General features: G+C 37.4%; 2 protein-coding genes across 4 annotated transcripts in view; both read right to left on the bottom strand.

Moving 5' to 3' along the window:
- The window catches only part of LOC134743085 (ATP-binding cassette sub-family D member 3), a 96,390-nt gene that overhangs the window by 3,474 nt on the left and 75,422 nt on the right, over positions 1-17,494 (bottom strand). For all 3 annotated transcript variants that reach the window (XM_063676397.1, XM_063676396.1, XM_063676398.1), the window contains 11 exons: positions 11,078-11,258; positions 9,897-9,966; positions 9,699-9,793; positions 8,402-8,519; positions 7,750-7,847; positions 6,450-6,642; positions 5,513-5,642; positions 4,818-4,992; positions 3,526-3,590; positions 1,915-2,023; positions 876-980 (listed from right to left, as the gene is read on the bottom strand). In XM_063676397.1, coding sequence (XP_063532467.1) covers positions 876-980; positions 1,915-2,023; positions 3,526-3,590; positions 4,818-4,992; positions 5,513-5,642; positions 6,450-6,642; positions 7,750-7,847; positions 8,402-8,519; positions 9,699-9,793; positions 9,897-9,966; positions 11,078-11,258 — 1,339 coding nt within the window. The remainder of the gene's footprint in view (positions 1-875; positions 981-1,914; positions 2,024-3,525; positions 3,591-4,817; positions 4,993-5,512; positions 5,643-6,449; positions 6,643-7,749; positions 7,848-8,401; positions 8,520-9,698; positions 9,794-9,896; positions 9,967-11,077; positions 11,259-17,494) is intronic.
- LOC134743088 (guanine nucleotide-binding protein-like 3 homolog) overlaps positions 15,984-17,494 on the bottom strand; it is a 172,410-nt gene continuing 170,899 nt past the window's right edge. The window contains exon 10 of the mRNA XM_063676402.1: positions 15,984-15,997. The gene's annotated coding sequence lies outside the window, so the exon portion shown is untranslated. The remainder of the gene's footprint in view (positions 15,998-17,494) is intronic.

The raw sequence follows: 17,494 nt of genomic DNA, 5'->3' as shown, positions 1-17,494 counted from the left end.
TGTGTTATTATGAACCAAATGCATATAAAGAGTGAACTGTTACTTTAGTTTTCGTAAAGCTGACACTATTTTTACTATTAAGGAAACATGCAGTGATTCCCTGTAGATATATCATTAATCCTAAAATAGTTATGACGCTATGAGGTAAATTAATTGAAGTTAAATTATCTGACATCGTTATTCCTATCGATTTTTCATGGGAGGTTTTCCTATTATTGGTTCCTTGTATTTATTAAATAAATAATGTTAATATGTTAATAACTTGTAAAAAAAACATTTCATGTTTTGGACATTTATTTAATGTTTGTATGTGTTTTAGCGGACGAAGCTAACCGGAAAGTTGACGTTACGGGAAAGCGGTAATGTTGATGCATTACAAACTTAAGTTTATTGACTTCTGCTTGATCCCTACCACTAAAAGATGACTCCTGGTAGCTGAGAAAGGTTTTCTTAGATAGTGAGAAAATATAAGAATTTTGTGGCCTTGAGAAGCCTTGTGGCCGTGCATACATTAACGGAGGAGACTTCAGCAACACTATGATTTTAACATTTTAATTTGTGTCTGGGATACTTGGGTTCAGGTTCTTCTCTCACTCTCACTAAGCGTAAGCGTGAGCGAGACGGCTGTGCGTGACCGGGATCGCGGATATCATGTTTTTAAATTGTTATTTTTAGTGTTTTAACAAAAAAAAAAGAATCGATGAGGCCGATTCTGAGCACGAGTTAAGAGCACGTGGGACACGGCAGCAGATACGCCATAGCTTGCAGAGCCGCGTCAGAAGGAGGCCAGAGTGGCCTCGAAACACCCCCATACGGACGTGTGTTCTACTTGCAACATATAGGTACATACCTGGTACATAATGTGTGTGTCTTACCTCTCTGCAGTATTGGTACATCTGACCCTCGACGTCTACAGACACGGCGCTGGTGCACTCATCTAAGATGGCAAACTGCGGTTCGTGGTAGAACAGACGGGCCATCTGTGACAAACGAATATATTTAATACTTATGCTAGGATCGATGAATAGCGGTTCGCGACGATGCGCACCAAAAAATAATGCTTAAAGATCTTAAACCGCAGAAAACAAAAGCAGTTTTTTGAGATTCCTCAAGCTGGTGATTTCTTCTTAGACTTGTTTTGTACACAGATTTTTAAAATTCCATAGACGGTTTTGGGCATTTATACATATATTGTGACACGACAGTTGAGGGGTTAATATTAACATGTTGTAAAATTGATTAGTTTTTCATCCATCTCGCAAAATCTTTAGTATAGTGGTTATTTCACCACGCAAGCAGGTCACACTCCGATGGTAGCCAACCACGGCAGGTGCCTGGTGCACCAGGACCAGCAGGAGTGTATTCAGTAGGGCACGAAGGATCGGCGAGTGTGAAACGTATTCGCCATTGGCTCTGCTGACAGAGACCAAACACGCGGTTTCTCTACCAGTCACAACCGGCCAAGTGCGAGTCTGACTCGCGCACGAAGGGTTCCGTACCATTATACAAAAAAACGGCAAAAAAATCACGTTTGTTGTATGACTTGCAGGGGAGCCTCACTTAAATATTTATTTTATTCTGTTTTTACAGAAATACATCATCTGTGAAAATTTCAACAGTCTATGTTGTATATATATATACCCTTTGGGTACAGAACCCTAAAAACGGGACCCTAACTATTACTATAAGACTCGGCTGTCCGTCCGTCTGTCACCAAGCTGTATCTCATGAACCGTGATAGCTAGACATTTGAAATTTTCACAGATGAAATTAATATTTAAGTGAAGCTCCCATACAACAAACGTGATTTTTTTTTTTGTTTTTTGCGTAATGGTAAGGAACCCTGCGTGCGCGAGTCCGACTCGCACTTGGCGGGTTTTTCCACCCTTTGGGTACGGAACGCTATAAACTTACAGCTATTCTCTGCTTCTCGCCGCCGGACAGCACGTCCATCCAGTCCTCCACGGCGTCCCAGCCGCCCTCGCGGCTCGTCAGGTACGCCAGCTGCACGATCTCCAGGAACCTGACATTGTACGTTAATGTAAATATATATAGTTGTGTAGAAAAATAGTTGGTAAACCTACACCCTGGAGGATGTAGTGCATTATTATTATCCATCGTATTTTCACGGAAACGTACGAACGTCTTTCTATTTTAGTCAGTCTCGGTACAAAAAGTACCTACTGAGTTTGACTGACATTGACAAATACGAACGTTTCCGAAAAACTACGAAGGAAAACAATTATGCACTACATCTGTACATTACAAGTATTACAACGTTTGTAAACGTCAAACTTTAATAAGGTAGTTGGCACATGTTGAATTTTATAACTAAATCTAGTTAAATAGATAGAAAATGAGCAATATTTATCACAATCCCAACGATCTTGAAACTCACCCTTGTGTGTGTTCTACCGCCTGTACAATGGGCTGTGCTCTGTGACATGATGCCAACTCGCCATCGGCAGGGCGTTCATCCTCACACCCTAGCATCTAAATGGTCGCGTACTGTGCGGTTTAAGAGGAATTTCCTCCCGCGTACGCTTCGGCTGTGGAATGAGCTCCCTGCCGAGGTTTTGCGACGGGCTACAGTATGGGGTTCTTCAAAAAAGGAGTGTACAGGTTTTTAAAGGATCGGCAACGCGCATGTAATATCTCTGGTGTTGCAGGCGTCCATAGGCTTCGGTGACTGCTTACCATCAGGCGGGCCGTATGCTTGTTTGCCACCGTCGTGGTATAAAAAAAACAATACATTGGAAACTTAAAAAATATATGGGAATAATAAAAACATACAAGACCTCAGTTCCAAAAAAAAACTTTTTTAAACTTTCAAATAGGAAAAAAATAACGGTACCATTCGATTTCTTACATGTTATTTAAAAAAAAAATTGTATAGCAACAATATACATAAACGCAACATTTCACCGACAAAATCGCAATTTCCTTGTTTTCCATACATCGGAACGGCTTCTAAGCAGTGACACAGTGACGTCACGATGAGTTGCCATTTGTGTTAGAGCGTTTGCTCAGTAAAGTGGCGATGCCAGACTGACCATCATTAGTGACTTGTATTGCTTTAAGACAATGGGTCCCATACAGACATTTGATCCTCAAAACAAACCTGATCGACTGATACCATTCACAAAAAATTGACAACTACCCTATTGTATGCGAAATTTCAGTTCACTGTTGATTTACGTTAGTTCTTTCATCGATTGTGGTGGAGCAAGAGGATCTGTGTACGTTTCGTCCTTGTTACAAGTGTCGATCCTACTGCCGTTTTTTTATGAATGACGTGTCAATCCGATGTTAACGGCTATATTTTAAATAGACTTTCAAAATGTGGCGCTATGTGAAAATTTACGTCATGTAGGGTTAAATTTTTTGCATTTTGCATGTTTTATCTTACTTATTTGAAAGTACTCTAAAATAATTGTACCACGTTTATGAATTGGTACAATGACTTTTGTTAAACAATTGAAGTCAGAGGTAGAGTAATGTAATATAGACCATGGAATTACCCACCTGTTCAGCTGAGCGTCCGTGCGGCCGCGGCGGACCATCTCGTCGCGAGTTTGAGGATAGATCACCTGGACAAAAAGAACATCCTATACAAAGAAAAAATACTACATATCGGCAGAAAGACGACCGATGATTAAACAACAGATAGTCACAACAATCAGAAGCACGCTTATCACAAGGTTTATTGCGGTCATAAATAAGTTACCTTGTCATTCTAAGGCACTATCCTACGCGAGCTTGGATATACACACCTACTAGCTTCTGACCGCGACTTTGCGTAGAATGATGATGATTTCTCGAGCATTAAACTATCTCCATAACAAATTTCATCTGAATCAGTTCTGCAGTTTAAGCGTGAAGAGGTAACAGAGAGACAGTTACTTTCGCATTTATAATATTAGTAGGGATGTCTTGTAGTTCCTTTAAAGGAACGAAAGCACTTTACATTTGTGATAAGAATTACTTTCTCCCGTAAAAATTGAGTTCATTACATTCATAACTTTATTACATACTCGTATAAGGAGTGTGCACGAACTGTAGGAGCCCCCTGTTTATTGAGTTCATTACATTCATAACTTTATTACATACTCGTATAGGGAGTGTGCACGAACTGTAGGAGCCCTCTGTTTATTGGCGCGAAGTGTAAATGTCAAGTTTAAGCTTCCAAAGTAGCCCACAAGATGACTGAACCTACAATGCACAAGAAAACGTACGTGAACTGTAGAGGGCAGCACTTGCTTTGCCATGTGTCAATGCACAGTTTATGTTTCCGATTCAGGCCACAAGACGGCAGACCCTCCAACGCGCACGGCCCCTATAGGGCATATTACTCGTAATATGGGTGCATTACCGGTGGCACTAACAATCTATCATCATAGAGTAACTTATACTAGAGCGGTACTGTCATAGTAAATTTTGTAACCCCAGTAAATTCACTGCCATCTGTTGACACACTTTAAAACTAAAAATGAAGATTTGTAAAAATACGATAAAATGTATATGGATAAATGATTTTTTTATTTGCATTAATAATTTTTATGATTTTGACCCATGTTCTTTCACTGATATGCGTTAAAATTGTTAAATAACAAACGAAACCGTCAACGCCATCTATACGATAGTAGGCCAAAGCTAGTAGCGCCCTCTTCTACTTTTCTTGATTTTCGAGGCACGTTTTTTCCTTAGACTGTATCCATCTATTACGGGGTTATATCTATCTTTGCTATCATTGTCAGACAATTTAGTTTTGCTACGGAACGGATCACATCATTTTTAACAACACAAAGAAAGCTTACCTGGTCTCTAAGGGTCCCGAGGGTCATGTAAGGTCTCTGCGGCACGTAGAACAACTTGCCCTTGGGCGGCTTCGTGAGAGTGCCCCCGAAGATGGGCCACAATTCACCCAACATACGGAACATGGATGATTTGCCGCATCCGTTGGGTCCGCATACCAGCACGTTTATTCCTGATCTGAAAAAAACATTACAGTAAGAATTTTCATCCTCTAGACTACTTAGAGGACCGTGATCAGTTGTAATGGATGGGTAATGATATTATGAGATCTAACACTAATTTACAATTCCAGTAACATAAACTCTTAATTTAGATTTACGCTAGTTATTAATTTAGTTTAGTAGTACCACTATATATCTTTTATGTACATAAATGTATTATAATACTGAAAAAAAAAACTGAATAACTTAGTATGTTATATAGCACTTGTATATGTATATGTGATATTACACCTCAAAAAAAAAGGTATGGTTTCATATAACTATAGGTGATTAAACTAATGTCTCAGTGAACCGTAGATCTCGTGAGACAAAATAAAATCCGTTATCGAACCTGCTCACAAAATTTCACGAGAATCTGTTAAATACGACTTGTAGAGCAAGAATTTATTGCCCAAACTGAATACACTTTGTGATGGGACCTTACTCAGCTTGCTCGAGTCCTTGTACGGATACTGTGGGTACGGATTGTCACTCACTTTACTTCAAAGGAGAGCTCCTTGATGAGCACGTCCCCATTGGGCGTGACGAGCGGCACGCGGTCGAAGCGGATGATCTTGTCCTGGTAGATGATGCGGCCCGCGCCTGGTGCCATCAGCATCGGCATTACTAGACAATAATATCCATCCTTAGATTTGGTAATGATTCCTTAAGTACTAAGCAATCATTACCAAATCCACAGAATAAAAATTAGTACTAGGTACAGAAGATTCACTCCCAACAAACAAAACGCGTTTATTACGACAGATATGACCGCTAGGTGGCGCATGCGCGAACAGGCGTCCGTTCCGTAGCGGTGCGCGGCAATTAAGGCTTGACTGAATCTTAAATTGGCTAGACCTCAGAACTGGGGGCGGCCGCATGTACTTGTAGCGGTGCGACGAAATCGTGGAGTGAGTCACGCCTGCCAAATCTAAAGACCAGTTGCACCAACCACAATCGACGGAATGATCAACTTCGCTCAGGAGTGCCAACTATGAAATCTCCAATACACTAGACCTCTGTAGCTTAGGCTTCCAATAAACTAAACTCTAGCGACTACAGCATCAGGAAACAGTTTTGGTTTTCAGTTTCGCATTGAGATATAGGTACCATGGAGACTATATAAAGGAGCCAAATCTCTATGTATGAAAAGTGTCCATCTAAAAACAGTAATTAGGCGGCGCCACTATACACCGATATACTACCAAAAACACCCTACGTAATTTGGTCGGGTTATTTGTTGCCTTATATGGTTCATGTTATACTCATGTCCCAGAGCCTAACTAGCGCCACCGGAGAGATTAGGAACTATTATTTAAAGCTGAAAGCGGTCACTTTTGCAACAATTCTTCCATAAGAGATTGGCATCCTTTCTATACCATCCATAATAGGTACGTTGTGTTTTCCGATGTTATGTACGACAACAACACTTACCGCCGTTCCCGTTCTCCATCTGCCCCACCATGGTCCTGGTGTACTTGCCCTGGTTCACGTCAGACAGAACAGTTCGCAGCTGCGTGACTCTCGACGTGAGACCGGCCAGTTTGCTCAACTCCCTTCCGGAGAGGACGAGGCGGCCGATGGCCTCCGCCATCTTTACCAGCATGCGCCCGTACGTGTAGTAGTGCTGCGTAATGAAGGCGATTTTATCATTTTACTATTTGACATTTGTGCATTGACGTTCCTAGAGCAAACGCATAGAGAAAAACTAAAGATGTCTCGAATGAAGTTATGGATTTTTATAATAGTAGGTACCCATTTCAAATTGTATCCGCAGTTATGAAAACTGGAATAGTTGGCGCTGTAAGTCGCCATACGATTTTATAACCGGATTGTCAAACGCTAGCGCTAACCATACCGCGCTATTTATGTATCAATCTTCTTCTTCTTCCTCGCGTTATCCCGGCATTTTTGCCACGGCTCATGGGAGCCTGGGGTCCGCTTTCATAACTAATCCCAAGAATTGACGTAGGCACTAGTTTTTACGAAAGCGACTGCCACCTGACCTCCTAATCCAGAGGGGAAACTAGGCCTTATTGGGATTAGTCAGGTTTCCTTACGATGTTTTCCTTCACCGATAAGCAACTTGTAAATAAATATCAAATGATATTTCGTACATAAGTTCCGAACAACTCAACATCTGGATTGAAAGTCGCACGCTCTTACCGCTAGGCCACCAGCGCTTATTCATGTATCAATATTGAGGCTAAATTATTTTACACCTCTTTTCGCGTCTTAATATTCCTATGTCTTTAATATTGGTAACTAAACCGATTAATTAATTGACACTGATTCATCGACATTGCATTGCGTTGCATGTTGATTTGTTGATATTAGTAACTACTTAAAAAGAACATGCTAATTGACATTGGTACATGTTTAGGTCCATTGGTATTAGTCACCTAAGTGGAATAGGTCTTTTTGCATAGAGATTCCCAAATAGGCGTGCATGTAACTAAGCAATATTTGATATATATTAATCTGTAATGATAAACTTATACAAATAGACATACGTACAACGTACATAATATTTGTATGTATCTAGTGTGGATTATCAAGAAGGCGATGAAGGAATTTTGTCATGAGAATGCCTGTGCAACATGCGCAGCATTTCATTTGTTGTCATAACAACTTCAATAATGTGAAAACATTTTCACATACTGCATTCCCAGACCATTCATTATTTTATTGTTAATTATTAGATATACAACTATAAATATATTAGTAAAAGTACCTTAAACCTGTCGTTGTCGGTTCCCGTAGTGAGCAGGTTATGGTCCATGACGAAGAAAGGACGCGACACCGCGTAGAATCCGACCGTGATCGCGACATCTACAGACAACATTTACAAGTCTTATATCAAAATACATACAATGCATACAAGTCTTACAATTACGCATTTTTTGCAATGAAAATAGCAGACTAATGATACATTCTTTCTGTTTTCGTAAATTGTTTAATCCCTGTAGGTCCATCGAAATTGCTCCTTACAAACCACTAGAAAAGAGCTGATGATATTTAACCGTTGAACCATTTTAATTTTTAAAGCAACAATTTAAAACTTGACAAGCACGTACGATCTAGGTTATTTATTTATTTTTATTAGCGAGATTTTTTTTTCTTTTGTTTTCATTTCAAAGTTAGAGTTAGACCAAGAAAAGTGCAGAGATTTTGACAGCACACCCTTTTTTTTTGTTTTCGGAGTGGAATTTTTTTTATTTTCGGAGTGGTACAGTACACCCTGTGCCAGTGTTATTTATACGTCACAATTTCATAGAAGTTTGACGTTTAAAAAATAACACCTGCACTCTAATCTAAGAAAATTGGGATCATAACTAGTTTCGTATCAATAACGCCTTTTGTTCAGTTATTTGAGGCTTACTTACACTTGGCGATGATGTTGTCTATGAAGCCCATAGCGACTCGGAAGTTGAGGAAGTTCCGCAGGTGTCGCGTCAGCTTGTAAAAGCTCGCCAGAACTGTCAGCTGCTCGCGGTGGTTGCCCTACACACATACATTTCTTATAAATGACTTCGTAAGATTGTCCACCCGTTAGTTTACAATCTAACGTCTAAACATACAATAACAGCCGTTAAATCAGCTTCTTTTTAGAGTTCCGTACCTCAAAAGGAAAAAACGGAACTCTTATAAGATCACTTTGTTGTTCGTCCGTCCGTCCCTCTGTCTGTCTGTCAAGACGCTTTATCTCGGGTGGAGCTAACGAGTTGAAATTAAAACCATATACTCAGATCTAGAGTTCCTTGAAGCTGTAAGAAAATCGGCCGTTTATGCCGCAAAAATAAACGCCACTAAAACCTACTCGACAAATTTAAGAAGGCTCCGTTTCACATATTATTAGCAATCAGTTACCTTCGTAAGTCAGTCGGATTATCATTCATTACCTAACAAGTTCTAATATAATATAATGAAAAAACACGCGTGTTTAATATGATGATATTCACGATTATGAGTCTAAAAGCAGTTCAATAACTTGCATCTTACGAACAAGTGTGTTGAAATAGTACATTACGATACAAGTGCGAAAAATAGGAAATACGAAACGAGTGGCGATAAACTCCCTTCGGTCGTGTTTCAAATCGACACGAGTTGCGAATTACCTATTGGCACATGTATCGCACAACGTTTTACAGTACATATGGCCCTTTAAGTTTTCGACATATGTAATCTTCAATCGTAAGGTAAATTTAACAATATTTAATCTCCAATCGCAATGTAAAATTCCATTTTAATGTAAATTTAATAATATTTGATCTCTTATCTAATGTGAAATTCAATAACATGTAATATAATCTTTAATTGGAATGTCAAATTTAATATATTATGTATTGTCACCTATAATCGTGATCCTTTGCTACTTATTACTAATTACTTAGTTAGTAAGTTACGTAGATAAGAATGTAGTTAATTAGTGAGTATTAAGTTGCAGTGCCCTACAGGCTTCATAGCTGATCAAAATTATTATGTAACATCTTATTATGTACCTATGAAGGCAATAAATGACTGAATGACATAGTTGCGTAATGAGCTTATTATCGCACTAGTGCGGTAAAGTAGCACCATATGTACTGTAAAAGCATTAACGAATTCCACTTCACTAGCAGACGATAATATGATGGCATTGTAATCAGTATTATGAAGTCAATTCAATATTTGAAGATTTACCTGATAGAAAGCGATTTCTTCCGAATTCGTGATGAGCCTGGAGTTTACGTATCTAAATTCGCCTTCTAGTTTTTGCTCTTGAACAGTGAGACGAGCTGCAAATGAAAATAATAGAATCAAAAAAAAAATACAAGTGATCTTTAACACGATGTGGTACTCGATGTAGGTAATGAAGTTTTTTTTATATAATTAACTAACCTGTAGGCTTTCTGAGGTATGTCAGGAACACTCCTGACACCAGTAGGTACGCCATCATTATTCCAGGAGTCTGAAATTTAATAAATAAGATAATAATAGTGGGACTAGACAAAATTAGCAACAAACCGAGACGAGTGGAAAAAGAGAGGGGAGGCCTTTGCCAAGCAGTGGGATATAGTGGGCTCTTAGTAAATAAATAATATTGAATACTGGTAATATTTTAATTACTAATGGTGTGTATTCAATTTTCGGGCACATTAGGCTCGATCATTACTTCGTGCACGTGCAGAAGAGGCGACATGATTCGTTTCCTTCGACTGCCAACCATTGTTTTTGTTAGACAGTGAGAACCTGAGAATTGAGAACTGTGTAGGTATAGATGGAATCATATCAATTGAGCTAATGCACTTACCTGTTTACTCAAAGAGTCTCAAGAATACAGTGACGTTGAGTGGTAAACCACAAATTAGGATAACTACCTCGTAGTAAAAGCAAATTATAACCGCCTTGAAATGTTAGTATAGATTAACGACTCAATTTTTTTTTAACAATAGGCTACAAAATACACTAACTAAATAATGGCTAGCATAACTTTATTTGCATTTTACAACCGTCGACGGACACCCAAAACGAATGCACTCTGTAGAAAACCATTTGTCAACCGTTGTCAACAAGGAATAAGGTTAAAAATTAAATATATATGCAATGCACTTCTAACTTATTTTGTAAGTAACTAGTTGGCGGCTACGAGAACAAAAGCAGATAATAGTATTGTAATAATACAATGCCATTGTTAGTACAGGTAAGTGCATTAGTTCAGTTGATATGATTCGATCTATACGTAGTTAGGTACCGTACCATTGTTGTATATTTTGTGTCAACACCTTTTACTTAATTTGACAATCTCTTATCGGTATAATAGCAATAGCGTACATTTCTGCAGATACATCAGTGGGATCAATTAACAAGTTCAAGACACAGTTTTGTCACTACTGTCCGCGCGCGAATTCCGTGCACCGCTGAGGAATGTTAGGAATATTGGGCGTCATGACAGAGTGGTGTCATTTTGTACGTACGGCCGCGGCGCGCACCTCCCACTTCCTCGACCTCCGAATGCACGGAATTGCCGCGCGGACGGTACCTATGTTTGTCAAGCTCACTAAACAACAAAAGATACTTACACTGATGCCCAGATTAACGGTAAGTCTGTACAGGTAGATGCCAATGTCCAGGATCGGCTTGCTGATGTTGCTGTACAGATCCACGACGGTCTCGCAGAACTTGTCTATGTCCGTGGTGAGCAGTTGGTCCGCGTTCGATATCCGGTTGTCCAGGTTCGTCACTTGGTAGTATGTAAATCCTCTGGAACGGGGAATATGTAGGTTAATATTTTTGCTAGTTAACTAGTATGATTTCTTCGTTCTCCTTCCGACTTGAGTTCAATTAAATATAAAATGTTTTAAATTGGATCAGTAGGATTTGGTTTAGTTTCATTTTAAAGTCAGTACAGGTAAATGTGTCATACGGGTAACTGGCTGGCCGTCACATTAGGGCCTGTTAGTAGCAAGTAGGAAATGTATTATGAACTCGCAATAAACACTAATCAATCGTGTTAGTTAAAAGTTAAAATGTAAATTTATCGTCGTCCTTTACCGGTTATGTGTTTGTTGGTTATGCGTCACGATTTAATTATTACTTTTATTTTATAGCGAAACAGATTTTAATGATTTTTAAATGTAAAAAGCCGCACTGCTGAGGGTAAGACGGCACAATCGGAATAGGACAAATCGAAATCTCTTGGACAGTCATTAAATTTGGTATATATGTTAATTAAAGGTAAAATGCTGCAGCAAAAGCACACATTTTCCAAGATGACTGCGGTTCCTCGAGGTCCCCAAATGTCAAATGGGGTGGACATGAAAAAGGGACCTTTAATTAACATATATACCTACCAAATTTCATGACTGCCCAAGAGATTTCGAGGTTTGTCCTATTCCGATTGTGCTAACATGCGCTACTCTAATTTTGGAAATATACACTCCCCGGACGGAGGTAAAATGACCAAATTGGACGCGGGTGTACCATTGAGCACAGCTATAGTCTTTTTTTTTCTAACTATGAACTAATGTCCATATGAAATAGTCTGGAGCGCTTATTTGTTTCTTGCATAGAAAATGTATGGCGTTACTTTATAGTTAAAACAGACAGACTAAAGTTAGTATTTTCATTAAACATATGACGACAATTCATGTAAATTTATTTGCATATCGTTAAACTTGACACTGACACCAACCAACAAGTTCCTAATTAAGTTATTTAACTCATTTAAACATGCTGTAATTGTTCTCTCTATGAGAGGTTACGTAACAAAAAACCTGTTTGCAAAATCACGGTTCTGCTCTGCGTGTACACGTACACATAGACGTTAGATTTATGACACGAATGATGAGTTAATAGTTATTTACGATACAAGTGCGGAAAAGAGGAAATTCGAAACGAGTGGCGATAAATTAAAACACGACCGCAGGGAGTGCTTTAAATCGACACGAGTTGCAAATTACCTATTCGCACGTGTATCGTACAACGTTTTACAGTACATATGGCCCTTTAAACTTTCGACATATGCACGAAAAGTGCTATTTTACGCACTAGTGCGAGAAAGTAGCACCATATGTACTGTAAAGACTATTTATGCAATGCCTTGATTTCAATCAAACTCGGAAAATGTTTAACACGAAACTAAAGTAAAAAATAAATCCATAACTTTACATCGGCTTGGGCTGGTAACTAGCAAAATATTCAGAGGTAATAACTAATAATAGTAGTAGTAGTAGTAAACTCTTTATTGTACAAATATACATATAAAAAATTACATGGTACAAATAATAAGACGTACAAAGGCGAATAGGGATCTCTTCCAGTTAACCTTTGAGTAGATGAGAGGAGAAAGTGAAAAGAGGGTGACAAATGTAGCAAAATGTACAACAAGGTACCAGAAAGACAAAGGATATAAATACATACAAAATTAATAGGATAAACATATAATATATTACACAAAAAGGAATGGGGAAAATACACTATAAATTGGAAAGAAGAAGAAAAATCTAAAGCAACATACAATACAAATATAGGCACAATATATATTAGGAGATTTCAATTTGTCTTCCGTGGATTGGATTGCAAGTAATTCCGATACATCTATGATACCTGTAAATAGTTCTTGTAATGTATACCAAGCACTTATTGAATTCATGGCCTTTTGCGATCTAAAGCAGTATAATAATGTTATGAACAGCAATAATAGGTTACTTGATCTTGTGTTTTCAACAAATACAGTCTCTCTAGATCAAAGTAATTACCCGCTAAGCATTGTTGACTCTTTTCACCCACCGTTAGAAATGTCCTTAGACTTAGAACTTGAGAGTACTCTTTCTCCTACGTTACGTCCAAAATGAAACTTTTATAAAGCTAATTATGATGAAATTATTAAATATTTAATCGATATTGATTGGTTCTTATTGTTAGAGGCATGTCAGGGTGTTGATGAAATGGTGCATAAGTTATACGAGACATTACAGGTCGCTATTAAAAAGTTTGTTCCATTAACTAGACCTAAAGGAACTAAATACCCAGTCTGGTTTACAAAAAGTCTAATTAGGATGTTACATGAAAAACAAAAGTTTCGTAAACGGTATAAAAAAATATAAAAACCCATTGGATAAACTTTCTCTCGATTTGCTTAAGAAACGATGTATCGATCAAACCTTAAACTGTTACAATCAATATTGCAAAACGCTTGAAAAGAATATAGCGCGAAACCCAAAAAATTTCTGGTCGTTTATGAAACATAAAAGGAAAAACAAATCATCCATACCATCTAACATGAAACTTGGCAATGAACGGGCCTGTGATTGCAAAAGTATTTGTGAACTATTTGCGAGAAACTTTTCTTCAATTTACGAACCAAATGTGGTTTGTGTTGTAGTTCCGACAACACAAACCTCATACAAGAACAAACGGTGTTGACCAATTAGTTACATAAAATAATTTTTGATGAAAATATGATCTTAAAAAAAATTAAAGCTTTGGATCTAAATAAGGGACCTGGCCCGGACTGTCTACCGCCGATATTCATTTCTAGGTGTGCGGAAGGCCTGATACAACCGCTAAAATTCATATTTAACAAATCTCTCGAAACAGGCATTTTTCCTCAAACATGGAAAGAGACAAAAATAGTCCCGATATTTAAGGATGGCTCGAAGTCTGACATAAAAAATTATAGGCCTATTTCTATTTTATCTGTTAGGCCTAAAATTTTCGAATCACTGGTCTACCCTTTCTTGTATTCTCACTTTGCACAGCAACTTACAGATAGACAGCACGGATTCGTGCAGTGTAGATCTACTAGCTCAAACTTGGTAGCCTTTATCGAAAGCCTTACAAAGAATGTAGATAATCGTGTGCAGGTAGATGCTGTGTATACAGATTTCAGTAAGGCTTTCGATAAAGTCGATCATACTGTTTTGATAAGTAAATTGAGAGATTATGGCGTTTCTGGGTCACTATTGTCCTGGTTCGGGTCCTACCTGGCCAATCGCATGCTGTATGTAGCTATTAATGGTGAACAATCCAAGCAATTTTTTGCAACATCAGGGATCCACAGGGATCGCACCTAGGCCCGTTATTGTTTTTAATTTTTATTAACAGCATAGTGAGCTGTTGTGTAAATTCCGAACCTTATCTCTACGCCGATGACCTTAAAATTATCAGACCTATTAAAAATTCTACTGATCGTATTCTACTTCAAGACGACTTGGACAGGTTGAGTAATTGGTGCTCCCAGAATAGAATGACGTTGAATGCCAAAAAATGCTTTTACATCTCTTTTACTCGCAATAAAACTATTGTGCCCACTTGTTACACTATAGGAGGCACGCAACTTGAAAAGGTTGATACAATCCGTGACCTGGGAGTAACAATAGATAGTAAGTTAAATTTCAATGCCCATTACACAAACATCATTAAAAAAGCGTCTCGTATGTTAGGATTCCTATTAAGAAACGCTAGGCAGTTTAGGTGTGCTCGTACTAAAGTATTGCTTTATAATACACTAGTAAGAAGTAACCTCGAGTACTGCTCCCAGGTTTGGACACCTTACTACGAGGTGCATAAGAATCGAATTGAGAATGTACAGAGACGCTTTTTAACACATTTAGGATATTCCTCTTCCAAACGCCGTAAACTCACATCATATAGTAAACGAATGAAATTCTTTAGATTTATTTCACTAAGTAACAGGAGAAAAGTGCTAGATTTAATGTTCCTCTACAAATTAGTTAATAGTAAGGGGCTGGATTGCCCAGAATTGTTAAGTAAGATTAAAATAACTATTCCTGCTAGGCTACCTCGTCCTGGTTTGTATAAACTGTTTAGCATTCCATTTGGAAAAACAAATTTAGGTCGTAATTCTGCCCTTTTAAGAATGGCAAAATCATACAATCACATCCCAGGCTCTGCGGGAGTTGACATATTCAACGACAAACTTGAACAGTTTAAAAGAAAGGTGACGAAATATGTTGGCTCACTGGATGTCCCAAAGTAGTTAGTTAGTCATAGTTTCTTAAAAATTCTAAAGTAATACTTAATAAAATATTAATAAAATATTTTAGTTAATGTAATGTAATAATTTCATATAGCCATAAGTTTACTGCATGTTCACTATTGTTCACAGGTACAAGACACTTATATAAGTTGTGGTTACCTATAATTAGATAAGCATCAGTCATGATTGTTATATAGATTTAAGAGCATGTAAGATGTATTATCTGTTGGTAATCCTAAATAAAGAAAAATAAAAACAATAATATTAATATAACGAAATGTTTGATATCAAAGCTTGCGTAGAAACGTGTTTCATATGACACTCAAGTCCCGTTTCGTCGTAAGATCCATTAGATCGTGTTTAGCTATTATTATTTGTATATGTTCAAATTTAAATAGGCGTTTCAAAAGGGCACAGATTGTATACTTAAATAATAGGTATAGTATATATTAGTATACGACAACGCTACGTTCCCTATATCGATATTTTTTTTGTATTTCTGTTGCCGCTTTAACAACAAATACTAAAAAGTACGGAACCCTCGATGGGCGAGTCCGACTCGCACTTGTCAGGTTTTTTATGCAACTGTCGCATAAGCGATTGTACAAATTGCGTTGACGTAGAGTAAGTACGTAACAGACATTCACAGCTTAATGGACAAGCAGACTTTAGAATCAGATATGAATTGAATTAAAAAGAGTCATGCTAGGTAGACAGATAAACATACAGACAAAGAAGTAATTATAAAAAAAAGCTTCTACTATTTCGTAATCAGAACACGATACTGAATATATCTAATTTAAAACTACGTGTTGGATTGGATTGTAATGAAACTTTGCACATACAATGACATGAGGTATATCTAGGTCTGTAATTAGTTTATATAGCTCCAGTTTATAAAACAAACGAAATAGAGTGCAAAAACAAGTTTTGTATGAAAAACTTCAATTCGCTGTATTTTTTTAACTATGGTATCTGAAGCTACATAAACTAATTACAGACATAGATATACCTTATCCTATTGTAAGTACAAAGTTTCAGAGCAAACTAGCTACATACTCATTTAAAAATGAGAGCGTAACTACGTTTGTATGGAGAACCGAGCTTGCCGGGGATCCTTAACGTGGGATAACATGGATACAAAAGCATTCCAGTTAATATTGTAAAAGTGAGATAATGTCGAATAGTCATGTCCGACATTGCGCATATCTAAAAACTTTATGGTCAACTACCTCTACCACGAGTCACTGACAGTGCCAATAATGATATATTCACTAGCGTATGCGTAACTTACTTTCTGTGCATCTCACTTATACTGGTATAATAGTGCGAGTGCGATGTATAGAAAATAAGTTACGTAGACGTTAGTAAATAATTATGTCAGTATTGACACTGTCAGTGACTCATGGTAAGGCTACAGATTCTTCGTTTCTTCCGCACGATTTAGCTTCACTACGATAATAAGTACAAATAAAGGTCAATTATATACAAAAACTGAGATCAAATGTAGACTTAGCATCGTTTAGTTTGTTTACGCAAAATACATAAATAATTAATTCTATGCATCATCTCTTATAACAATATTGTTGTGTAAAATTCCAAATTATTTATTTGATAAACATAGGTAGGTGCAACAGTAGGTCTTAAATGTACATATAATAAGTATGTATCACTATGCTTCGCCATATGGCAAACAAATAGTTACTAAAGACATGTAGCGTGCATTTAAAAACTAAAACTTAATAAATAACAAAGTAATACACGACAAATTAAATGGTTATAAAGTTTCCACTGTCTGACAAAAAATCTTGGATTGAGTAGTATGCTTTAGTTATTTAAAAATATATATTTTTTTTAATCATTCATTTTTAAAATCTCTTTTGGTAGCTTGTTACAAATTTTTGGTGCCATTCCAATAAAGCTTTTATTTCTAGTAGCTGCTAGTAGTTCAGTTTTATATGATCTAGAGCTAATTTTATATTGTTGGCGATTATAA

The sequence above is a fragment of the Cydia strobilella genome, chromosome 7 (assembly GCF_947568885.1).
Source record: "Cydia strobilella chromosome 7, ilCydStro3.1, whole genome shotgun sequence".
NCBI classification, from domain to species: Eukaryota; Metazoa; Arthropoda; class Insecta; order Lepidoptera; family Tortricidae; genus Cydia; species Cydia strobilella.
The sequence above is the reverse complement of the archived record's forward strand: the minus strand, read 5'-3'. Positions and strand labels throughout refer to the sequence as shown.